This window comes from Periplaneta americana, chromosome 9 (genome assembly GCF_040183065.1).
Source record: "Periplaneta americana isolate PAMFEO1 chromosome 9, P.americana_PAMFEO1_priV1, whole genome shotgun sequence".
Taxonomy (NCBI): domain Eukaryota; kingdom Metazoa; phylum Arthropoda; class Insecta; order Blattodea; family Blattidae; genus Periplaneta; species Periplaneta americana.
Window position 1 is genome coordinate 171,753,041 of NC_091125.1, and position 15,556 is coordinate 171,768,596.

Genomic DNA, 15,556 nt, shown 5'->3' on the forward strand with positions numbered 1-15,556 from the left:
CTACGTCTTCCCAAACGGATCACCCTGTATATCCTTAGATTAACAATTTAACATATATGTCGAGAAACAACCTAGTGGGATTGGGGGGGGGGGGGAATACAAAAAATAAATTCCCTCATAAGGAGATGGAATTTTTTTTAGATTTTATACAGAATACTGATAATAATTTATTTTAATCTATTATCTCTAGAGTAAATAAAATAACATATTTTAGCACTTTTATGACAATATGGTGATTGCTATTGAATTCTTGCATGGATAACCTATTCACTTACAACATGAAAAGTAGTGGAAATGCTTTTTATATACCACATTAAGCAATTAAGTGTTACTAGCATAAATTACCTTCGAAAATGAAATGCTTATCCTGTACTTCATTTGTTTCCAAATGCTGAGTGGGGAATGTTTTGATTTCAGGCTCACGGATTTGACAAGCTTCCTTTTTATTGTGCGTTTCATTGTCAGTGATTCTGGCAACTCCCTCAGCGTCTCCCTAAAGAAAAAGGACAGCAAAGACAATACATTTTTTTGTACAGAAAAACTGATATAAAAATGATAAAATCAAATTCTTAATTATCAAAGACGATGCAGTTGGTAACAACATTCTCTCTCATACCCAGACTGTCTCCTTCCATTCCCTGCTTGCCAATTAAATATTGTATATTCCTTTCCTTCCTTATTTGCATTACTTCCATTCTCGATTCTCAAATCCACCTACTCTTATTTCTTCTTTTCCCTAAATTATTTGTGTACATTTCCATTTTCTCCATTTTACAACACTTACATCACTTATTATTTCCATACTATTCTCTCGTATATTTATTTATGCTCGACCATGCCGAAATGTAGTAATTATACACCTGGTAGCAGCCCTTTAATGGACCTCATTAAAGTACACCTATTCATTAAAGTTCAGGTGTTCCACCAATCAGAAAACACCATTGTAGCAATATGAAAGCGCAAGTATCGATTATTCTCGGAATGCAATCGAAAGACAACTACTGAAACATCACGGAGGCTGGAAATCCAATACTGTCGCAGAACGTTATGTTCTGTTACTATAATAATTAGCGTTAATTGTAAATAATATTCAAATAAATTCAATTTGTCATCTCGTTTTTCAATGTCTAATCAATTTCAAGGTTATATCAAGATTAATGTTTATTTTACTATCTAGAATATATCAAGGTCAATGACATTATTTGTTTCTCGGAAAAAATCAATACTTTCGCGTCTGCGCACATCTTACAATTTACGAGATATTGCACAAGGTCAGTTCTGCTCCCCAGTCAGATAAGAATAACATGAATACTTATGAATAATTTCAAGTTAGAAATATGGTCGAGCGTAAAAAGTCGTATTAAACTGGCCTATAATGGTAATTAAGACGCTCGTATGAAAATTATGAAACTCGCGTCTTAATTACTACCATTATAGGCTCGTTGCATAATGTACTATTACGTACTTATCCCTTTCTCATCACTCCTACTTCCAATTCCATCTTTTATTTTATTTTTTTTTAGTAGGCTATTTTACGATGCTTTATCAACATCTTGGGTTATTTAGCGTTTGAATGAGATGAAGGTGATAATGCCGGTGAAATGAGTCTGAGGTCCAGCATCGAAAGTTACCCAGCATTTGCTCGTATTGGGTTGAGGAAAAATCCCGGAAAAAACCTCAATCAGGTAACTTACCCGACCAGGAATCGAACCTGGGCCACCTGGTTTCGCGGCCAGACGCGCTAACCGTTACTCCACAGGTGTGGACCTCTCTTTTATTGCCACTTTCCATATAATTATATCTACAATACCCCTGCAGTTATAGCACCACCCCTGATGCTACTGCCAACCCACAACACTGATTCACATTGATTATCCAATTCACCTAATTTAACTACTGATTTCTCTCTCTTTCACTTGTCATTAGTTTCGATGTTCGTTCACTTTAATTTATTGTTTCTATGTCTATCTACTACATTCTTTACACTTTCTTGTATGTATTTATTAACACTACAATTGTGTATACATCTGGTGGCAGTGATACAATAATAACATTACAATAAATATTAATAAAATTTACAATAATTACAGTAATAAGAAAATAAACGTAATTTTATTTCTAACTATAAATAAATAGATGCAATAAACCTAGGACTATAAATAAAAACTATGCTATAATAATGGCTACAATAAGCAAAAGTAAACCTAACCTATAAGTATTTCCATTAAACCCAACTATTACCAACTTAAGTATTTACGTATCACCTTAATTAATTACTTACCACCTTAATTACATATCAATTTAATTAATTACATGATTATGAAACTAAGAAGAAGAAACCGTGGTTTGATGAAGATTGTTGCATGGTAGTAGAAAGAAGGAAACAGGCAAAATTGAAAATCTTACAGGATCCAGTTGAGGAGAAGAGAGATAATTATTTCAATGAAAGACGGGAAGCAAGTCGTACACTTAGGAATAAAAAGAGAGGTTACTTGAAGGGAAAACTGACTGAGGTAGAAACAAATAGTAAGAATAAAAGCATTCGAGATTTATATAAGGGTATAAAGGAATTTAAGAATGGATATCAGCCAAGGGTAAACGTGATCAAGGATGAGAATGGTGACTTGCTTGCAGACTCTCCATCAATCCTAAACAGATGGAAAAACTATTTTGCGCAACTACTAAATGTACATAGGCCAAATAGAAATGATCGGGACGAAATTGAAATATAAACTGCTGAGCCATTTATACCCGAACCCACGCTTTCAGAAGTCGAAATTGCGATAGAAAATCTGAAAAAGTACAAGTCTCCAGGTATCGATCAAATTCCAGCAGAATTAATACAAGAGGGTGGGAGTGCATTATATAGCGAAATTTATAAACTTGTACTTGCTATTTGGGAAAAGGAAATTGTACCAGAACAATGGAAGGAGTCCATAATTGTACCTATTTTTAAAAAGGGGGACAAAACCAACTGTGGTAACTTTCGAGGAATATCACTTTTGTTGACGTCGTACAAAATTTTGTCCAATATTCTTTTGAGAAGATTAACTCCGTACGTAGATGAAATTATTGGGGATCATCAGTGCGGTTTTCGGCGTAATAGATCGACTATTGATCAGATTTTTTGTATTCGACAGATAATGGAGAAAAAATGGGAGTATAAGGGTACAGTACATCAGTTATTCATAGATTTCAAAAAGGCTTATGACTCGGTTAAGAGGGAAGTATTATATGATATTCTTATTAAATTTGGTATTCCCAAGAAACTAGTTCGATTAATTAAAATGTGTCTCAGTGAAACATATAGCAGAGTCCGTATAGGTCAGTTTCTATCTGATGCTTTTCCAATTCACTGCGGGCTAAAGCAGGGAGATGCACTATCACCTTTACTTTTTAACTTCGCGCTAGAATATGCCATTAGGAAAGTTCAGGATAACAGGCAGGGTTTGGAATTGAATGGGTTACATCAGCTTCTTGTCTATGCGGATGACGAATATGTTAGGAGAAAATACACAAACGATTAGGGAAAACACGGAAATTTTACTTGAAGCAAGTAGAGCGATCGGTTTGGAAGTAAATCCCGAAAAGACAAAGTATATGATTATGTCTCGTGACCAGAATATTGTACGAAATGGAAATATAAAAATTGGAGATTTATCCTTCGAAGAGGTGGAAAAATTCAAATATCTTGGAGCAACAGTAACAAATATAAATGACACTCGGGAGGAAATTAAACGCAGAATAAATATGGGAAATGCCTGTTATTATTCGGTTGAGAAGCTCTTATCATCCAGTCTGCTGTCGAAAAATCTGAAAGTTAGAATTTATAAAACAGTTATATTACCGGTTCTTCTGTATGGTTGTGAAACTTGGACTCTCACTCTGAGAGAGGAACATAGGTTCAGGGTGTTTGAGAATAAGGTGCTAAGGAAAATATTTGGGGCTAAGCGGGATGAAGTTACAGGAGAATGGAGAAAGTTACACAACACAGAACTGCACGCATTGTATTCTTCACCTGACATAATTAGGAACATTAAATCCAGACATTTGAGATGGGCAGGACATGTAGCACGTATGGGCGAATCCAGAAATGCATATAGAGTGTTAGTTGGGAGACCGGAGGGAAAAAGACCTTTAGGGAGGCCGAGACGTAGATGGGAGGATAATATTAAAATGGATTTGAGGGAGGTGGGGTATGATGATAGGGACTGGATTAATCTTGCACAGGATAGGGACCGCTGGCGGGCTTATGTGAGGGCGGCAATGAATCTTCGGGTTCCTTAAAAGCCATTTGTAAGTAAGTAAGTAAGTAAGTAAGTACATGACACAACTTAAATAATTACACTGCATCTACAATTATATTTTCAGTCTAATCTTCTCAACCTTTCCTTAAATGTATTGATTTTGAGAGGACCACCCTGAAAGATTGCCGTAAGTAAGCTGTTCCAGTCTACTATTGTGCGATTAACAAAGGAAAATTTTGCCACATCTGTTCTCCTGACGCTTAACACTGTCTTCTCTTATTACTATGATGTACCGAAATACAGTACATATGGTAAAGAATTAGGAGAAAAACTCTCTCTGACACCAGGACTCAAACTCGGGTTTCTAGCTTTATCCACTAACCTGCAATTTAAAGATTCATCAGAACTTGAATCCAGTGTGGCTTAGTGAATAAAGCACCAGCACATAAAGCTGGAAACGCAGGTTCGAGTCCTGGTGCCAGAGAGTTTTTCTCCATTCTACTTATTCTCCACTTTATTCTTATTATGTCACTTTTGCCACCCCCAAGTTTCTTGCGCTCACTTTTTAGCACTTCTTTCCTGCTAATTCCACCTTCCTTACTATTCTGTCGTTCATTTCTCACTCTCTTTTAATCCTCTCTCAAAAGCCCTAGCTATTCCGTATATATTTATAGATATGTATGTAAACTCTGACTTACATGCGCAGTTGCTCTGACAGAGGATTGTCCTCCATGAGGGCGGTGTCCTTCTCCATTTCACTCACGATCTGAGCGGCGTGGTTGTCCTCAGACTGGTTGTGTCCACTTGGTGGGAGCAGTGGCACGTGGGAGGAACCTTCATTGGTGGACAACGCATCTGGAACAAGCAGGAGATTGCACACTCGTCTATCAGTGTAAGGCACGGATTTAACATGAATATGAGAGAGAGAGAGAGGAAGAGAGAGCGAGAGAGGGAGAGAGGGAGGGAGAGAGAGGGAGAGAGGGAGAGAGGGAGGGGGAGAGGGAGGGAGGGAGAGGGAGAGAGGGAGGGAGAGAGAGAGGGGGGAGAGAGAGGGAGAGAGGAAGAGAGAGCGAGAGAGGGAGAGAGGGAGGGAGGGAGGGAGAGGGAGGGAGGGAGAGAGAGGGAGGGGGGAGAGAGAGGGAGAGAGGAAGAGAGAGCGAGAGAGGGAGAGAGGGAGGGAGGGAGGGAGAGGGAGGGAGGGAGAGAGAGGGAGGGGGGAGAGAGAGGGAGAGAGGAAGAGAGAGCGAGAGAGGGAGAGAGGGAGGGAGGGAGGGAGAGGGAGGGAGGGAGAGAGAGGGAGGGGGGAGAGAGAGGGAGAGAGGAAGAGAGAGCGAGAGAGGGAGAGAGGGAGGGAGGGAGGGAGAGGGAGGGAGGGAGAGAGAGGGAGGGGGGAGAGAGAGGGAGAGAGGAAGAGAGAGCGAGAGAGGGAGAGAGGGAGGGAGGGAGGGAGAGGGAGGGAGGGAGAGAGAGGGAGGGGGGAGAGAGAGGGAGAGAGGAAGAGAGAGCGAGAGAGGGAGAGAGAGGGAGAGAGGAAGAGAGAGCGAGAGAGGGAGAGAGGGAGGGAGGGAGGGAGAGGGAGGGAGGGAGAGAGGGAGAGAGGAAGAGAGAGGGGAAGAGAGAGCGAGAGAGGAAGAGAGGAAGAGAGAGGGAGAGAGGGAGAGAGAGGAAGAGAGAGAGGGGGAGAGAGGAAGAGAGAGCGAGAGAGGGAGAGAGGGAGGGAGAGAGAGCGAGAGAGGGAGAGAGAGGGAGAGAGGAAGAGAGAGCGAGAGAGGGAGAGAGAGAGAGGGGGAGAGTGGCAGAGAGAGCGAGAGACGGAGGGGGAGAGAGGGATGGAGAGAGAGCGAGAGGGAGAGAGGGAGGGAGGGAGGGAGAGAGGGAGAGAGAGCGAGAGAGGGAGGGAGAGAGGGAGGGAGAGAGAGCGAGAGAGGGAGAGAGAGGGAGAGAGCGAGAGAGGGAGAGAGGGGGGAGAGAGAGGAAGAGGAGGGAGAGAGAGCGAGAGAGCGAGAGAGAGAGGGAGAGAGAGGGGGAGGGAGAAAGGGAGGGAGAGAGAGAGGGACAGAGGGGGAGAGAGAGGGGGGAGATAGAGAGGGAGGAGATGGAGAGATGGAGAGAGGGATAAAAGTGGAGAGGGAGAGAGGGGGAGAGAGGGGTAGATGGGAGAGGGGGAGAGAGAGGGAGAGAGGGGTAGATGGGAGAGGGGGAGAGAGAGAGGGAGAGACGGGGAGAGGGAGAGAGGGGCGAGAGAGGGAGAGGGAGAGAGTGGGAGAGATAGGGAGAGGGGGAGAGAGAGAGCGGGGGGGGCTGCTTCTGTTCATTTTAAGCCATACCTCCCATGTTTCGAGAAGGAAGGTCGTTGATCACAACCTGACGCTTGACAGGCCTGGCATGGACGCTGTGACGTCGATGAGACAGAGTGCGGCTCATGGACGGTCGACGACTGCTGCTGCTATTGCTGCACCGAGGGTTGAACTGGTACTGGGCTGCACCGCGATTCAGATGTCTGTGCTGGGGCGTCATGATGCTGCTGTGGGGCCTCTCGACTGTCGTGGACTGGCTGTCTGGCCGCCTGCCACCTGGCCACCGCCTGCCCTCTGGAGTAGTAACTGTGGCACAACGCATCAGAAATTGACACTTTGTACCCGACTACATGGGAATACACTACAGGCTATGCATACTCTCTTGCTACCGTCCAAGAGGCTAGGCAACCAGCTCCACAGCTCAAGCAATTCCTCGAAGTAAACTACTAGCTTTACCTGCAGAAGACTGGCGACCTGTAGTTCAAACATAAACAGTTACACCTCCCAAACATTGTATATTCCAAAACTACAGAGCATCTCAGTAGTGTTGGCTCGAATGTCTAGGGATTAACAATCGAAGAGTGTGTGTTCCACCTTCGTAAATACTGGCAAAAGATTCATTTGAAGCATGCCAAAGGGCATTTCAGATTAAATTTGGTGTGAGACGTGTGAATATGCCATTAAGAAAGTCCAGGTTAACAGAGAGGGTTTGGAATTGAACGGGTTACATCAGCTGCTTGTCTATGCGGATGACGTGAATATGTTAGGAGAAAATCTAAAAACGATTAGGGAAAACACGGGAATTTTACATGAAGCAAGTAAAGCGATAGGTTTGGAAGTAAATCCTGAAAAGGCAAAGTAGGGTCATTCCACGAAAATGCGACATTTTCACGAAAAATAAAAATCTCACGAATCTCTGCTTGTTATATGTCATTTTTTTCGTTATGATCCGAATTTTTTTAATCTGTTAACACTCATTGTGTAACAACACGTATGTGGTAGAAAAAGCACAAAGAAGTCAGTGGTTTAAGAGCGCGAAATTATCTACTAGAAATCACATATTTGAATGCACATTTAAGGCAAATAAATCATTACTTCTGTATGTTAAATGCAATTAATAATGAAGTGTGGACATTTGTTAATAATTACAATGCATAGAAACCGTAATACAATGATTATTTCGTGCTTGGTTACAATTATTACAAGGAAAGGTTGAGAGTCCGTGTGTCACGCTCAAATGGACATTTGTTTATATTTCTTCAAAACCATTTAATTTTTTCATGTTTCATAAATGTAAAAGTGAGAAACATCACATAACAATCAACTTCTTATATGGACATCATTTTGATTTATGTACGTATTCTACAAGAAAAACACGTGACACACGTAACACAATGACTGTGACACACGAACAAAAATTTTATGTTCGTGTGTCACTAAAGTTTATCTTAAAATCCAGTTACAATTTTTGTTGTTATTGGAAGTCTTTACGTCTAAACATAATTAGTTGTGGAATTTCAAATACTTATTGTTGATTTAGATAATTGTGTGTGCGTGCACACGCGCCTGTGCGTTTTTTTTTCTTGTACATAAACTGTAGGTTAAACACTCTTGAAAATATGTGTTCCATAACTGTTGTAAGGGGGAAAGGAACTGGCCACGCTATCCCATTACCTCCTGGCCTAGTTGCCTCATAAGTAGTGCCTTCTTGGTATCGCTTGTGAGGTTCACACCTGTCTTTGGACAGACTAAACAACAGCTGTTGTAAAAATATAGTGTGTAGCCCTAATATTAGCATAAGACAATTTATGCCTAAAGTTCGTATAAAATATTTATTATTTTTTTGTGCGAGATCGTGCGTATTTGCTTGTTTTCCGTACAGAACCAATACGCGGTAAGTGTGAAATACCACATCCAGTATTCCCAACGTAACACACACAACAATTTCCCTCTTCTTACCGCTTAAGCGCGACATTCATTTTACTGCTTTAGGCTTTTAACATATTATTTTTAGAGACGTTTAACATAGTAATAATTATAAATTGGAAACTTACCACTGCAATCTCACCTAAATTGCAATGTTATTGTTTTTAAATATCTGCAAAAATTAAGTAAAGTCTACTACTCCACGAAACTTATTGCATTCCTGATACAAGTAACATTCAGGAAGCCGTGAAAAAATCAACTAGATTCCAGTTGCCGATGTTATTACTGCAATATGTTATATAAATAATATTGTTAAAATATTAAAATGAAAAATAAATCATTACATAACCTTACCGCTTGTTTTAAGTTCGCATTTATAGACTGGGGGGAAAAAAAGACAGACGTATATCACGGCCTGCTGGAGTATAGTAAACACAGAAAATATTTTATAGCAACAATGTGGAAGAAAGATATTTTGGTGTTCCGAAGTTGCCGTCATTAAACAGAAACCAACATGGAGATTTGATTGCAACTAATTAGAAATTCGTCTTTCAGGTATGTAATAAACGATCTTAGCACAAAATAATGTACGATACACGAGCGGTATGTTTGTTTTCATGATCTCGGAAATTAAAAAAGCTCAACTACGTTTCGCTTTTTCAATCTTTTCCTCGACCATGAAAACGTCAACATACCGCTCTTGTAACGTATATTACTATTAATTCCTTGAATTAAAAACTTACAAAAATTGGTTTATGTTAATTTATTTCATATAAAAAAACAAGCTTATGTAGTACATTTATATCGTAAATAGGTAGCCACCATACTAGGCTTATGTATAAATAAATTGGTGTAATTATTTGAACATTAGGTAAATGGTACCTGTACTAAATTTCTGATATTAATTTAAAATCGTTTTATTTAATAATATTAATTAATTTACCCTAGGTATCATTTAGCAATTCTAAAAGTTGGGCCTTTTTAAATCTATATTAGTTTTTCTATTGATATAAATATTAATATATTTTGAACATTTTTTATAGTATTTTCAAGAATTTAAGTTGGGCTAATTACTTGGTTGGATTTTTTCCGAGGTTTTCTCCAACCATAAGGCGAATATCAGGTAATATATGGCGAATCCTCGGCCTCATCTCGCCAAATACCATTTCGCTATCACCAATCCCATTGACACTAAATAACCTAGTGGTTGATATAGTGTCGTTAAATGACCAAGTAAAAAACAAGACGTCAAATATACAGGTGAAGTTATAAAAGCTTGTGGTGGCGAAGAATTTAAAGTGTCTGTGATGTCCAAGGTAGGGAAGTACTACAAACGGCTGACATATTGGTATATTCGTCACATGACATTACACAGGAAATATCACCACATATGGTTGTAAACAACCGTGGATATTTTAAATTTAAAAGTGTATATTAGTGTAATCTAGTATTGTTTTGTATAATAAGAACTGTAGGCATAGTATATAAGTCTTCCACAAGAAGTGATGTATTTATAGTGCATTTAAAACAATTAGTAGGTAACCAACATGACAGAAATGTTTGTGTGTCACGTTCGTGTGTCACAACATATTTGCAATATTTTGTTTCTTAATGGCACTGTTAATTTTTTTTTTAAGTTCGTGATTTAGCAGTTACATGTACTACATAAGTGTCTTAATTGTTTGGAAAACAACTGAATGCATTTATGTCATTTGGCACAATAATATGAACATTTTCCATTTTGGTAATAAATCTAGTGGCAAGAAAATGTTCGTGTGTCACACCATACAATATTTAATATTTTTTTGCATTATTAATTATTCCTTTTCATTAAGAATTTGTGTTTATATTTAGGAATGCTTATGTTAAAAGACAGTGATGTCTTTATCATGAACTACTACGTATTTAATTAAATATCCTGTGAAGATCATAGTTAGGTACTTAAAAAATGTTACGTGTGTCACTATGGAATGACCCAGTATATGATTATGTCTCATGATGAAAACATTGTACGAAATGGAAATATGAAAATTAGAAATTTATCCTTTGAAGAGGTGGAAAAAAATAAAATATCTTGGAGCAACAGTAACAAATATAAATGAAACTCGGAAGGGCAGAATAAATATGAGAAATGCCTGTTATTATTCGGTTGAGAACTTTTTGTTATTCAGTCTGCTTTTAAAAAATCTGAAAGTTAGAATTTATAAAACAGTTACATTACCGGTTATTCTGTATGGTTGTGAAACTTGGACTCTCACTTTGAGAGAGGAACATAGGTTAAGGGTGTTTGAGAATAAGGTGCTTAGGAAAATATATGGGGCTAAGAGGGATGAAGTTACAGGAGATGAAGAAAGTTACACAACACAGAGCTGCACGCATTGTATTCTTCACCTGACATAATTAGGAACATTAAATCCACACGTTTGAGATGGGCAGGACATGTAGCACATAGCAAACGAATCCGGAAGTGCATGAAGAGTGTTAGTTGGGAGGCCGGAAGGAAAAAGACCTTTGGGGAGGCCGAGACATAGATGGGAAGATAATATAAAAATAGATTTGAGGGAGGTGGAATATGATGGTAGGGACTGGATTAATCTTGCTCAGGATAGGGACTGATGAAGGGTTTATGTGAGGGCAGCGATGAACTTCTCGGTTCTCTAAAAGTCATAAGTAAGTGGGAAGTGTACCTTCAAAGTGTTGTATCTAGAAATTGGTAGGAAAGTTACAGGCAATGGGAAGTCTTGTCACACAGCATTCAGAGGCCAGAAACTGTCTGAAGAGACAATACAGGATGTGAAGGAGCGATTACTAGCATCACCATCATATTCATTGCGAAGACTTTCCTAAGAAACTAATCTCACATATTCCACGTGTCAAAAAGCTGCAAGACCAATCAAAACTATGTGCTAGCTGTGCGTCATGTGTTGAAAAATTGCAACCGACGGACCATGAAAAAATCATCATTACCAGTTGCAGAAGACACAGCTCTGCAATATATATTAACTACACCCCAACTCTGGCTACTAGCAACAGGCATCTATAATGAACACCGATCAAAATACCCCTCATTTGTCATGGAAAACAAGAACTGAATGGACTACAGTGGACTATAGTGGACTTTATGTTGTCAGCCAACAGCTGGATACATTAAGAAGATTGATTGTGTGAGGTTTTGTTTATGGTTTAATCTGAAATGTCATTTGACATTCTTTGAATGAAACCATTTGCCAGTATTTATGAACGAGAAACACGTGCTCTTCGATTGTGTACATTGTTAATCCCTAGACATTCGAGCCAATGCTATCGAGATGCTGTGTAGTGGAATAAAAATCAATCAAGATCATCGAAAGAATCCAAATCTATTACGAGGGTTAGATCCCGTTCTACATTGTTAAAGGTATGTATATACAAAATTTCAAGACAAACTTTAAATAAATGGCAATTTTATGGACAAAAGTTTGGGCCTCTTGCGAGAGAATCACACTGTAGTTCACCACAGCTGTTTCCCCTAACTGAATTGACTTAATACTTACACACTTCCATGTGAATGTCATCTCTTGAGCTATAGCCACTGGATCGACTCATAGTGATGGTCCCTGTAGAGATGCCTGAACAAAGAGAACAGAACTTCAATATCACTACCTTTATAACTTTAAAGATAAGATTATTTTATACAATGAGGAAAATTTAACATGCATATCAGTCATGTAACAAGGCAACGGATAGTGTTCTTGATAGACTGGGATATTTTTTGACTGTGGATGGCTCTCTTTTCGAGAATATTTTGTACAGACTGTAAATATATTCTTTATTTATGTTAAAAATTAATAAAGGAAGATATAAATTTTTTTTTACTAATGGCGGTTACTTGACTGTTCATTCATTCATATCAAGCCAGTTGTGTAGATCAATTTACCGACAGAGTATTGTCCAGGAAGTGCCGAAGGAGACTGATCTAAGCCAAACCCACAATCAGATGAGAGGATGATGGAGATTTGTTGGGATGCCACAAAGGAACTGGAATTCCTGGAAAAAAAAAAAAAAAAAAAAAAAAAAAAAACCTGTGTTACCTGGACCACAAGTTTGTCCAACACAAGTTATAAATTGGAGTTGCACCGAGGATCGAACCTGGGTCCATATGATTATAAGTCCAGTGCTCTAGCCACTAGATAACCATGGCGGCTGATTTAAAACAAAGGTTCTAATAAATTCAGAAGTTTTCAACTTAAAAGTTACATAGTCTGGCAAAATGTTCCTTTCCTTACATACTATAATATTTAATGTAGATTCCAAGTAGGCCTATGTACAAATTCATAATTATGGGATGTCATTAAAAAAGTTTTTCTTATGCCTATACACTGGAATATTTTTTCTTCAACAGTAGGAATACATTATTTACTTCCAACAACTTTTGTGATACTGGTAATTTAAAACTAAAAATTATAAATTCCCAGCCTAGCAGCAGAATGTGACTGACTAGGAAATATGTAAAAGTATATTTCTCGTGTACCCGTCATATTTTATGTAGGTCTAGCTACTTGTACCATGTGTCCTGAACCACTTACATCTCTATTCCAATAGTGACGGATTCTAGGAAATTACAATCTACTAGATGAAAATCGAATAAACGTTCATATCACTGCAATGGCTTTCACAGACACCACAAACTGTCAGAATGTCACAGCAATGTAGAAGCATATGTCACTGAAGCCTGATCTTGATTCACTACTTGATAAGATTATCTATCAAATTACCACGCATTGTGCACTAGCCTATAAATCTCTGCAAGATTTCTGATAAGATAAGAAAATGATTACACCATATCCTATATGAATAGAAAGTTTATAAACTTTCACTGTAGTTTATAACAAAGAAGGCTCTCGATACATGAAAAATGAACCTTTAAATTATATGAAGCAACAGACTCTAGAGAAGAAGACACAAACATCATAGGCTATGCCTATTAATTTGATGGAAGTAAAGGGCAGAAGCTGGTAAAGATCGAACAGATGGATAATCATGGGCCTGACGTTAACTTGTGCCGTTCTTATCGGAAAAAGTCTGTTTCCTTCTCTACCTCACTATCAGTAACGAGGTTAGGTTGGATTTGTTGAGAAGATAGATTAGTGACAGCCCCACTGTCAGTGATAAGGTTAAGTAGGGTTTGATGAAGAGATTTCTGACGCGTTTCGCACACACTTGAATGTCAAGCTTCAAATGCAATAAAAAACGAAATTATGAATGGGGAGAAGCGGTTGAAGCCCATCACAGGCTACTTACTGTTTTCTTCTTCTGAAAACTCGAGCTTTCGAATTCAGTGACAGTAGAATAAGTATAGGGCCCCTATTTCGTAACGTGATCTAAATAATATGGCAATGGTAAACTTCATAACACCTTCCGATTCATAGGAATACTACTGGTATCGTAATGGCATTGCACCAAAAAAGCTTAGTGAGGCATCATTATGACCTTCAATTTCCACGAATGTGGAGAGTTTTATTTCAGTCTTAAAGTAGCATATTTCGAAGGTAAAAATCTGCATAACTTACATTCCTCGCATACCACGCATACCAATACATGTTATCTGCCATCTTGTGGCATTGATCTTGAGCTAATTAGCGCCTACGGCACTACCAACCCAATATTTGGCTAATCGCCATTTAAAAGTTATATCTAAACATTCCATTTACATTATAATTTACCGTATATATGTAATATAATTTTATAATAATACATACCCAGGACACTGGAATAAAGATGTTACATACTCATACGACACATAATTGATTAAAGCTGATTATAGCTTTAAAGAAGAGAACATTTTGTAAAAATTCCTTAACATTATGAAATATAATAATTTCTAAGAAACTACTCAGAAATAATTAATAAGCAATGCTACCATCATCTGTATAGGAAAATGAATTAATTTTTTTCAACAACATCTATTTTAAAAGTCACTGTTATTGTGCATTAGGTCATTTCTCTGTTATCATTAAATTAATGGGACAAAACTTTCGAAGTAAGTATTTAATCAGTTCTTTATTTCTCGTAATTTCCACAAACAAAAGTTGGTAGAAACAAACATTTAATTTACCTCGAAATGATTCAGTTCCTGCACTCTAGATGGCAGAAACTCGAGTCAGTATTTCCTGCCATCTGACCTACACATATTGAACTGTTTCATTACAGAGTTTTTATTAAAAAAAAATTGTATTTTCCATGAAACAAATTTAATATTATTATACTCATCCATACAAATATTATGAACTTGTAACTGTAATTCATTTCTTCCATTTCTATATATTATTTCTATACGTACAGTATTTAATTTGTGACTAATTAAACTATATACGGTAGTACCTAAAAGTAAAGTAGGGTTTCAATCTGAAATAGGTAGTTAGCACAAAGTAACATATATAGGCCTACTACTATTGGAGTGGAAAAATGGACATTATCAGGAAAGGAAAAAAGAACTATTAGTAAAAGTCTATAATATTAGTAACCGAGATGCATTTTTGGATGAGGGCTCTCGAAAAATCAATGAGGCATACAGTTACAAATAAGTACAAAAATTAGAGAAATTATGGACATTAAGAGGAATAAAGCTGCCCTATCTGACTCATGTTACAGTAGTTTTCTATTTTTCAGATGCACTTTTCTGGAAAAAAAAAAAAAAAAAAAAAAAAAAAAAGTATCAAGATATCAATTTGGAACTCACCACTTTCAATTTGAACTTTTCAGTAATTGTGTAGTAAGCAATTTCTAGGCCGCAATCTTCCCGCAATAGAGGTCCAGGGCACATACTTTTCTGTTGGAGTGTATATTGTATTTATTTATTTATTTATTTATTCTCTGTACAATCAATTACAGATTATAAGTTCGTCATATAAAAGCTAATACTAGGTCAATCATAAGAAAAAGTTGAAAATTAAATTAAAATATGTTGTTGTCTTCTAATGCCAGGTGTTTGACAATAAAGTCATTTGACCTCTTACACTCCAATATATTGTCATGGTCAGCCACTGAAACACAGATTGGAGTGCAAGAGGTCAAATGACTTTATTGTCAAAGTCCTGGCATTAGAAA

The 15,556-nt window shown here is 37.9% G+C and overlaps 1 protein-coding gene across 3 annotated transcripts in view; it reads right to left on the minus strand.

Annotated features, from left to right (window-relative positions):
* The window catches only part of LOC138706743 (transmembrane channel-like protein 7), an 86,308-nt gene extending 71,975 nt beyond the window's left edge, over positions 1–14,333 (minus strand). Inside the window, exons 1-6 of one of the 3 annotated variants that reach the window (XM_069836384.1) lie at positions 14,209–14,333; positions 12,387–12,496; positions 12,004–12,078; positions 6,575–6,850; positions 4,946–5,102; positions 346–493 (exon numbers count right to left, since the gene is read on the minus strand). In XM_069836384.1, the coding sequence (XP_069692485.1) occupies positions 346–493; positions 4,946–5,102; positions 6,575–6,850; positions 12,004–12,055 (633 nt within the window). In that variant the 5' untranslated portion in view covers positions 12,056–12,078; positions 12,387–12,496; positions 14,209–14,333. Of the gene's footprint in view, positions 1–345; positions 494–4,945; positions 5,103–6,574; positions 6,851–12,003; positions 12,079–12,386; positions 12,497–13,035; positions 13,198–14,208 lie in introns of those variants that run through there. The other 2 variants (XM_069836382.1, XM_069836383.1) reach the window with 2 other exon arrangements.
* Between the last annotated feature and the right edge of the window lie 1,223 nt (positions 14,334–15,556).